This window comes from Mus caroli, unplaced genomic scaffold (assembly GCF_978045245.1).
Source record: "Mus caroli unplaced genomic scaffold, Mus_caroli_1 scaffold_8, whole genome shotgun sequence".
In the NCBI taxonomy this organism is placed as follows: Eukaryota; Metazoa; Chordata; class Mammalia; order Rodentia; family Muridae; genus Mus; species Mus caroli.
This window is the reverse complement of record NW_028227263.1, coordinates 71755548-71766286: the sequence shown is the minus strand read 5'-3', so window position 1 is coordinate 71766286 and position 10739 is coordinate 71755548. Positions and strand designations below refer to the sequence as shown.

The window sequence follows — 10739 nt, the reverse complement described above, 5'->3', positions numbered from 1 at the left end:
AACCATGATCTTTAGGGATGAAAATGTCACCACTGACACCATTGAGTTATTGATGTCTGCTGCTACTCAATACCTTTGAAATGTGCTTTTTAATGTTCTTACTTCTCATGGGTTTGAATGAGATTCTGGCTGAGCTGATACTAAAACAAAAAAACTCTGCTACCCCACTCCCACCCCAACAAATCAAAGTGCCTACGTATAGGCAGGTTGTCAGTGCTTCTCCAAATACGATTTGAGCGACAAATACCAACCATGCAGTGTAAACGTTTGTTGAAAAATGCTAATTCTCATACCGACCCCATACATACTAAATCAGAATCTCTGGGGACGGGGCCAGGCAGTACATTCAGAGCCATGTGGGTGTCTGTGGGGGTGCACAGAGGCACATGAGGGTCCACATGCACAGAGGATAACCTCTGCTGTTGCTCTCTAAGCACTGTTCCCCTCGTCCTTGATGTGAGTCTCTTCATCACCAGAAACTTGACAACTAGACTAGGCTGGCTAGCCATCAACACCAGGGATCTCCTGGCTCCATCTCCCAGTAGTGGTATTAGGAGAAGGCCACTTCCTCCAGCTTAGTTGGGTCCTGGGGATAGAACTCAGGGCCTCATGCTTGTCAAGTAAGCTCCTCACTGAGATTCTGCCCCGGACTCCATTCCAGGTGGTTCTGATGAACAACAACAACAACAAAAAATCTTAGGAATGATTCATTGATCTATTTTCTTTCAGTACCAAGAACTCCACTTTGAAGAAATGATGGTTATGTATCCAGTAAATATATTTCCCAGCATGCTCTACAGCAAAGAAGAGCAAAGATATTCATGTTTATAACTGAGAGGGGCCTCTAATAGAGCAAATTGGAAGGAGCCTGGTTCAACTAGGAGGGTTAGTCCACAAAAAGAGACAGCGTCATTCTAGGCCTTATTACACAGTCCTAGCACATGGGTACCTGGGCCAAATGATTTGAAGTCTGCGTATAGAAGAAGAAGAGAGTTAGAAGAGGGATTCCATCACATTAGGAATGCAGACGAGACATGAGTGAGGTCACGTGATCTCTAACCTCGGTTCCTAAAGATTCACTCGTGGTAATTTTTATTCTTTTGTCATGAGCCAATACCCAGGGAACCCAACGAGTGAATGATTACATAATCTCAAGCTCACGTGCTACAAATTTCAGAACCAGGACACCTCTTTCACTCATCAGTTTTAATAAAGCAAAAGCTCAGAAATCAGCATCAGGAGATCCCACAACACAGTTGAGACTCTTGAAAGTATCGGCTCCCAAACAAGCCATCATAAAATACATAGTGAAGTGTGAATAGTCTGACTCTGTGAGGGAACGGCTCTTTTCTTTAGTCCTCTATAGATGCCATTGGGCGTCTCTCAGGGCAAAAAAAGAAAAAAGAAAAGAAAAAATGGATGGCTAAGGATGTTGTACATTACACCCCAGTGACCTGACATGGGGACTATTTTTAAAGACACACTTATCTCACCAGGAGTGACAGCAAGTTATGAAGCAGCCAGGTACCATGGCCAGATAATCCTTCATCAGAGAGTCTGCAGACCATGGCTGCATCCTTCCCACATCCCGTGTGATGGATGGACGGGAATTGCCCTTGGTTGGTTAGGCAAACAGGTTAAGGAGCCATAAATGTAATGTAGAAGACAGAGCTTAGAAACTGAGAACAGTTAGCCTAAAGTAACTACAGCCACTCCTGTGCTTAAAAAAACTAGTCAGATTTAAAGTTTACAAGATATATCTGACTGTAAATGTGGATTCTAACTGTCTCGTACATTTTTTGAGTGGTAGCTGCGCACTGAGGTCTATTATCCCATTAAAGAATACTGTTATAAGGGATACATAACCACAGGTTTACACAATTCTCTCATGATCCTAGGCAATGCATTCCATATCACAAGAAAATGGAAAAGGACATCACAGCTATATTACAGAAAGTTTCTCGTTATCAACAGAGCGTTATCAGTTAATTCCTATAAAACACCGAGAGAAGCATTAATACATTCTGTATATTTATATATATTTATATTTGGAGTAATGGGGGTTATCACATCAGACCTGATGCATCTTCCTTCCCTGTACAGAAAGTAATGGTGGTGTAAATAAAGAGGTGGGGACCAGAGAAGCAGATAAACATGTTAGCCACACTTGAGAATGGGAAGTTCTCAAAGATTTCACTCTTTCCCACTGCCAACTTATATTCCAGAGGATTAGGGAACGATGGCTTGAACTGGCCTGGCATCTAAGTATTTCCACAGAACTGAGAAAACACTCAATGTAGCCATTAGTTTGGTTTAGATTTGGGAAGATTTCTAATAGGCAAAGGTTAGCACATCACAGCTTGTGTGTGTGCTGCAAATAACGTGAGCAAACTAGTTCTTCCAGTCAGTCGTTCCGCTGGCCCAGGTAAGAGCAGCTCAGGTGGCAGGAACTCCTAGCCCTGTCTCTACCATGGCAGAGGGTACTGATGAACAAAAGCCACTCCCTCAGCCTAGCCTCCAGACTGCTGACACCTGCCAGTGCAGCCCTGACCCCCTCTCCCCTTTCCACATTCAAGTGCCAACCTGGATCTCAGGAAAAGCTTCCTTGGAGCAATGAAGAAATGAATGTATCTCATGCCTTTTATTTCCTAATGTGCATGCTAATGGCCTGTTTCAAACGCCCCGAGCCAGCACACAGAGCATACATTTCTCATAGGTCCTAAACACTATAATAAATGTACATTGTGTTTTCCTTTGAAATCAAACAGGAAGAACTCACATTTTGAAGAACTGTGGTTACATTTCCCCATCCTTAGTCAGTTATCTGTGAGGGGGGTTTTCTCTAAAAAAAGGAGTGCAAGCAGCCAATAATAAAAATAAAAAATAAAACATTTTCATGTCATTTCTTCCTGTTCTTTCTGGGTAAACAGCATCAAACTACCTATGGACCTGAGTTTCACAAATGACCAACATAGGAGAATGAAGTACCTGCCCTACCAAGTTGAAGAAAAGTTCCCAGGTAAAGGAAATGGCATGTGGCTTGCCAAGTACATCCTCCGGACAGCAAGCAAGATGCTACCCATTCGCATCAAGTTTCCTGGGACCTTGAATGGAGAGTCCTCCCCAAATATGGCTAAAATGTTGGCCACCATAGCAGCCACCATTTGTGGGAATAAAACCTCAAAACTGTCATATACAAACTTAGTTTACATAATACCCATCCTCACGTTGCTCTGACAAGAGCAAAACCATAATAAATATAGTTCTTAATGTATCTCCTCTTCGTTATGCAAAGTTCAGGATGCTTGGGAAGAAAAGTCCGTCTATATACATTTTGCTTAAAGATTGGGTTTTTCTATATCAGAGTATCTTCAAGACTACTGTGCCAGTTTTCAAAAGGAAAATATGATAGGTGATACTTTCAAATGCAAATATGTAGTCTGCTCTCTGAGCCCAGTATGTGTTGACCCCACTCCCAACTATGACAATCTGCTAGGTCACTGGGCTCCCAGAAGCTGCACGGAGGAGCTTAAGTGGTTCTTGTCCTCAACTTCAGTCTGAAATGCAAATAGTTTTTTGCACCTCGTTTAGAGAAGCATATACTCCTTGCTTAGTGTGTGTGTTTACTGGAGTGTCCTCTCCCTGCCTGGGATGAAGAGACCTGAAACTAAGCACACAGCTCTGGGATCCCAAGGATGGTTCTGGGCACCCCTAGTCAATCACCTGAGTTAAAAATGTATTAACAACTGCAGTGGGTCCTAAACTAGGGAGCACAAAGTCCATTTCTCCTTCCGTGCTGTCCGCGGTATCCTGTAGACAGTGAGAGGCAGGAGGCATGGCTGTGCTGGAGTGTCCTGAAAAAGATCTTCCCATCTGTCTTTTCCCAGTGGGTTGTTCACATCAGGACTTGCTCTCGAGTCTCTGGCAATCGAAGGGCAATCAGGCCACCTCCAACCAGAGAAGCAGCAGCCAGAAGGATGGGGACCACTTTGGTTATCCCAACAAAGGAAGCAAAGATAGTGTTTCCCAGGATGGCCCCAAACTTGCACAGTCCGTTGAGGATGCCGAAGGCCGTGGCCCTGCAAAAGAAGAGGACAGGATTCTGAAATTCTGGGATTCACTAGGTGAACGGCTGTATGTTCATTCCTTGTTGTAAGAGGAGGAGGTGTGGGACTGAATTTCTTATTTATTTATTTATTTATTTATTTATTTATTTATTTATTATATGTAAGTACACCGTAGCTGTCTTCAGACACTCCAGAAGAGGGCGCCAGATCTCGTTACGGATGGTTGTGAGCCACCATGTGGTTGCTGGGATTTGAACTCTGGACCTTCAGAAAAGCAGTCGGGTGCTCTTACCCACTGAGCCATCTCACCAGCCCTGAATTTCTTATCTAAATATAAAAACAGCGATTTCATTTTAACCAACACTGGAAATACTGAATGAAATTAAGATGTCGGGATATCTGGACTAATAGCTGCTATTAACATTTTGAATTGCCTTCAAGCCTCTTTCCTTATCTTCCCGAGCACACCTCTAATTAAAATAGTTACAAGTAGTACTTGCTTATAGAAAAATATCAAAAAAATAAAGCTGCATGCGAAAGAAAGTGTGAGCACACTCTCTTGTGGCAAAGACTGCTAACTCACTCTGCAATTTCGGTCCCCAACTGTAAGACTACATTTCCCAGAGTCCCTTGCTGCTGGCTGTGTGAGTGTGACTTAGTTTCAGCCAATGAGACAGAAGTGCACATGAGAAATTTCCTGAGAGAGGTTTTGAGTGGACTTCTACTCTCTGTTCCTTTATTTTTTGTCCTTTGTCTTACTTCCTGCAACAGAGATGGTCCGTGGTGGAGTCCAGGCCCGGGAGACTAGAAGCATAGGAAACTGAACCTTCTGCTCAGGCTGCTGATGAAGAGTCCTTGCAATGCCAAACCTTCCAAGTGTGTTTGGAACTTCTGTCATCCATGGCAGAGCCCAGTACTAGTTATTATCCCTAAATTACACTCCAGTGATAAACTTCATGAACTACACAACCTAACCTGACCACGACTGTATAGAGCACCGTTTCTCACTCTATAGGAGTCAAAGGACCCTTTCACAGGGCTCACCTAAGATCATCAGAAAACACAGATATTTACTTTATGGTTCATAACAGTGGCAAAATTACAATTATGAGTTAACAATGAAAGTAATTTTATGTCACCACAACATGAGGAACTATATTAAAGGGTCGCAGCATTTGGAAGGTTGAGAACCACTGGTCTATAGGGACAGTATTCTCAAGATGGTCATTCCTGGGCTACAATTAAAATACTTTATTATATCAAAAGTTTAAAATATTGGCATATATTTATGGTTGGAGGTTGGGCTCTATTATCTATACCTGAGCAGCATGGTGGGTTTATAAGCTCCAGCCCCAACCCTAGCCGGTATGCTTGCTTTATTTTCTATCTCTATATGCCTGCTTTTCTAAGAAAAATTTAAAATGATTTTTTTTCAACTTTCCAGGGGAGGGGGAAGTCTCACTGAATTTTGAATGAACTATTGTAATTGGGAAGAATTAAAGGAAACCTGACATTATTATAAGAGTAAATTATCTTGTCCACAATGAAGCACGTCTTGGTTTCTGTTTTATGTCTTCTTTTATATTGTAGCAGAGGTTTACGGTTTTATTCATATTTCAGGATTTTTTTTCTGATGACCTATTGTTTTCTACGTGTCCTTTCATTTCACTTTCCTAAATTTCCTACCTGTAAAACATAGCCCACTCAACAATGACCACCATCCTGTCCCTTACTATTAATAAAACTTAGCATTCTTTGACTCGGGAAATATGGTAATGCTAGCCAACCAAAGCCCAGAAGCTCTGTTGTTGACTTTGGGAATATCACTAAAATACTTTTCAGAACTCAGTTCACCCATCCTCCATACCATGTCCATCCTCGTGAGCATTTATCCACTGTACACATAGTTCAAGATCCCCTTCAAGTAGAGAAACACCTACTGGGTAATGAACTTGACCTTCTGCTTTTAAACAAAGAGAAAATAAACCCTGGCATCCCTGGACTACTCTGCCTCCATCCACCTTCTCTTCCTTCCTGTTGAGCCCCACCCCATCCATGTTGTCCCAAGTCTTCATGTTTTCTCCTTAGTTCCCATTGGCAGGCCTGAGCTCAGCTCCAATGAGGATCGCATGATACAGAAGGCTTTAGTCACTCTTACCCCTCCACTGAGACAGCTTATGCTTGTCCTCTGTTTCTTGTCACTCACTCAACCCTATCAAACCCTAGCCTACCCAGGCCCAGACCACTGACATCATCTTGGAGAGAAAGTCAGTTGCCCGGGAGACGTTTGGAACATGGACTTCAAGAAGACCAAGGCCAAGATTCAGCTTCTGAGCAGAGTAACTTAAGTTAGGTCAGAACTGACCTCTGGTTAGTGGGATACAGCTCTACTGTGATCACATCCAGAGCATTCCAGGCTGCAATGCTGGTCCCACAGAACAGGCATTGCCAGCCGATCATCGCAGACTCGCTGTTGCCAAAAAACAGGAAGAAGCAGCAGACTGCAGAGATGAGCATGGAGCCGCCTGTGGAGACAAGATGAAGGTGAAAAGAAATGTGAGGCCTGTGGTGTCCCGGAGTCTGCTCCCCAGAGGATTTACCCGTGCCCCCAATCTCACAGGCTCAGGTGAAGTCACATGTCACTTGAGTTACTAGGTCCAACTTCCACTTGGGAAGAGCACAAATGGAACAAATAAACTCACACATATTTTAAATTCAAGTATATACAATGGAAAAGTAAATATTGACATGGAAAGAAACATTGACACATGGAAAGGGTGGATATACATTTATATACAACTCAAAAGTTAAGATATTAAGGGTCAACTGCTTTTTTAAAGAAATATAAAAATAAAATTCAGAATCAGAGCGCACAAAGCTTACATTCCGATGTGAACACATTTGCGGGTCAGCTACAAAGGGAAAATTCCAGAAGTGCCTGTTCTTCTGCTTCTCCACCTATGGCCTGTTCTGGTTTGAATTTTAAAAGCCCCCAAAAAGCACATATGTTGGATGAAGCGTTGTCCCCAAGGCAGCCACACTCAGAAGTAGAGCCTCTGGGGACCTCTGGGCTCATGAATGGATTAATCATGTATGGATTCATCATTTAATAATAGCATCTGAAGGAAGAGTTCCCTCTGTTCCCAGGCCACCATGAGGTGAGCAGCCTTGTACTGTCACATTCTCCCTGTCATGATGCTCCGCCACAACACAAATGCTCAAACAATGGAGGCAAAGGCTGCGAACCAAAATCTAAAGTCGGGAATCAAAATAAATATGTCTTCCTTCTAAGGGCAAACACCCTTCTGGGGTGTTTGTCATAGCAACAGAAACAGGACTAATGCATCCTCATCTCCACCACAGAGATCTCTCTGCCCTCCCAGAACCTACTGCAACCTCCTGAGAAGCTGGGAACCATTGTCACCATGATGGGAAGACAGAGGGGTGGAACTGCTCAGTGACCATCATCCCATTTAAGAAGCTCCATCTTTGGCAATGGCTAAGTCCCTCCAGGACCACAGCTCCTTTCAGGTTATTCTTCTACTACTGTTTGAGACCCCACTGGGCTCTGTGAATGCTGTTTTCTCCCCTGGTTCCTGCCACCATAGGATGACAGCTGCCTCCCACTTTGGCAGAATCTGAGAGTCTGGCCTCCCTCATTTGTCCAGACCCTGGCCACCTGTGTAAAGCTGTCCATCAACAGTGTAGGGAAAACTACGCCATTCAGGGAGAACTCTCTGACTAAGAATCCCACTGACGGAGATGGTAATAAGAGACCCCATTTTAAAACCGGCTGTAGCAAACCCTTTCCAAACCCAAGAATTCCACCCAGGGGAGCTTGGAAAGTCTTGGGTTGGCTCTGGTCATGACTGACTAGACTACAGGCCTGAAAGGGTCTGGAATAATGTGCGGATGAGGCCAAAAGTAAAGCAAAAGTAGTGAGTGCCAAAGAGTTAGTGGGTGAGCTTCCCACCCCCATCAGGGCAATGGGAACAAGGATCCTCCTTGCCTGGAATCCAAATGCTTTTCTGACTATCCAGAAACCTCCTTCCTCATGGGATCTCACCCTAGAGTCACACAGGGATTCAGGGCTGTAAGAACAGTGGGAAGTGTAAGTCTGGCAAAGGAGCTAATGAATGATAACTATCCACTCAGATACCGCCCCCTCTGGGAAGGGACAGGGCTGTAAGCAGCCAGGAGGAAGCATAGGGAAGGAAGCTATGGGCCACAAGAGTCCTGAGAGCAATTCCCTCCAAACACATGCTCTGCTCCAAGAGATCAATGTGAGGCTTAGCTAATACATTCTGACTAATAAAACACCATTGTCAAAGTATGCTGTGGTCAAGGAGCTTCCTCAACTCCGTGCTAACTGCTCCTACCGTAGACGTGCACGGTCCACTGCCCCTTCGTTTCCATAACCTCAATTCCTCTTCTAATTAAGAGGTCTGAGTTCAAATTCAAGCCTCACCACTTTCTCTCTGTGTGGCTCTGAAAATGTCCTTTACCCGCTCCTGCAGTGTCTAATTTTCCCATCTGTAAAATGTTAATATCAATCGTACCCACCCCGTGGGGTGTATGAGATGCTTGGAACCCAGCCTGGCAGGCCAGCATCCTGGTTAAATGAAATCCCTAATTGTGTCTGTCTCTCAATTCATCTTTTGCTCTTTAAACATGAGGATGTTGATGGTCTCAGTTACTGTTATATTCCCACAGCGTCCTCCACAGTCTGATGCAGAGTAAGGACTGTATAAATAATGTTTATCAAATGAATAAATGAGGGTGTAGCTAACAGCTTCATTAGGAAAACTTCTACTCTGCCCTTAACAAGAAATGACTTCTCCTAGAAGAGAGCTCTGAGGAGGATCAGGACAAAGCTGCAGCAGCCAGGCTGCTCTGAGGGGCGCAGAAAAAAAAGCTGCTTCAAAGCATCTCTCTCCATCCCATGGTGGCCTGGGAGAAAGGTAGCTTCACAGAGCATCTATTGCTCTGAGCGCTCTCTCCTCTCTCTCTCTCTCTCTCTCTCTCTCTCTCTCTCTCTCTCTCTCTCTCTCTCTCTCTCTCTCTCTCTCTCCATATATATATATATATATATATATATATATATATATATATATATATATATATATGTGGATATGAATGTGCACATGCCTCCCACCTTCCTCTCCCTCTCTCCCTCCCCACTTCTTCCCTCCTCTCTTTCTCTCCTCTCCCCTCAACTCTCCTCCCCTTCTCTCTCTCTCTCTCTCTCTCTCTCTCTCTCTCTCTCTCTCTCCAGTCTCCTGACAAGGACACTCCCCCCTAACAGAGGCAGCTCAGTCTGCAGTACCCACGAGACACTTCCCATTTTTCTAATAAGATACCAGAGCCAAGATCACAGGCACATCTTGTGTTCATCATTCTGAATATTCATCTCCTAGTTACAATAATAATATCAAGTACAATCCACATGCCAAGGAAGGCTTCTTCCCACCAAGACTTGATTTGTTTTCTCTTCTCCAATAAAATGACAATGTGATTGATTTTGTTTCCCTTTGTGTTCTGACACTGGATAATTTAGTGTTCATTTTCTCAATCAACAACATCCTGAAGGCGGGTCCTTAATGGTTCCTTTATTAATGTGCCTCCCTCCTACTTTCCTAGCACTGCTCTTGGCTCACACTTAGAGCACACTCTCACTGACCCTCAGTGCACACATGTCACTTCTTTTGACCCCTCACAGTGCTGTGTTTCAGTATCCAGTGGTGCACATCCTGCTGGAAGGAGGCAAGGCAGATGTGAATACAGCTGCCACTCCAAGAGCCTGCAACATACTAAGTGTTGTAAGATGTTTGGGCTATATTATGTTTAACCCTCCCAAAATCCTCCCAGTTATTATTCCTCATATTATCAGGAAACCAAAACCCAGAGAAAAGCATATGTTCAAAATCAAATGGCCATATGTGCAAGGATTTCAACAAGAGTCTGTCCAACAAACACTAAGCTAATTATCTGCAATTTAAAATAGTTTTTTTATTTATTCACCTATTCATTCACGATTTTGTACACACATCATAGAATTTCATCATGTCTTTTAGCCCCTCTCACTTTCACTATTAAACAACAGAAAGTCACGACAAAATAAGAAAAATAAAATGATTTGCCTTAAACTATCAAACTATCATTAAATAACATTGTATATATTTCCCATCATAATGCTAAGAACAGGTGTGGTAGATCTGTTTCATCATCGTTATGAGAGTGCTAATAGAACACTCTAGAAGTGATGAAGAGCCCCTTCCCTGCACTCAAATCCTTTATATGAAACCCTAGGAATCTGTAAATGTGCCTCCTTGGTTTTACAGCAGCAGATCCAGCGTTACTACATATAACATTTCTTTCTTTAAGAAAAGGAAACAAGCCGTTGTGGCCAGGAGACCCAAATGCTCCATTGTGAGCAACTTACCAATCATCTTGAGTCTTCCAATTCTGTCCATGAGTAGGGCAGAAATTATGTTCCCAGGCAAGACAGAGAGGCTGCCGAGGAAGCTGACGAGGTAAATCAGAAAATCGTTGTCCTCTTCAAAGTCCATGTGGCACCCCTCCTTCTGCTCCAGAAAGGTGGAATTGATAAACCGACAGTTGATGAACTTGTGTTTGTAGAGGTCTGAGGAGAGAAAGAAGCCTTGGTTCATG

General features: G+C 43.4%; 1 protein-coding gene across 6 annotated transcripts in view; it reads right to left on the bottom strand.

The window, feature by feature from the left end:
- Positions 1-739: 739 nt before the first annotated feature.
- Positions 740-10739, bottom strand: part of Sv2b (synaptic vesicle glycoprotein 2B) — a 197320-nt gene continuing 187320 nt past the window's right edge. For all 6 annotated transcript variants that reach the window (XM_021167119.3, XM_029479857.2, XM_029479855.2 and 3 more), the window contains 3 exons: positions 10510-10710; positions 6433-6592; positions 740-4079 (listed from right to left, as the gene is read on the bottom strand). In XM_021167119.3, coding sequence (XP_021022778.1) covers positions 3896-4079; positions 6433-6592; positions 10510-10710 — 545 coding nt within the window. In that variant the 3' untranslated portion in view covers positions 740-3895. The remainder of the gene's footprint in view (positions 4080-6432; positions 6593-10509; positions 10711-10739) is intronic.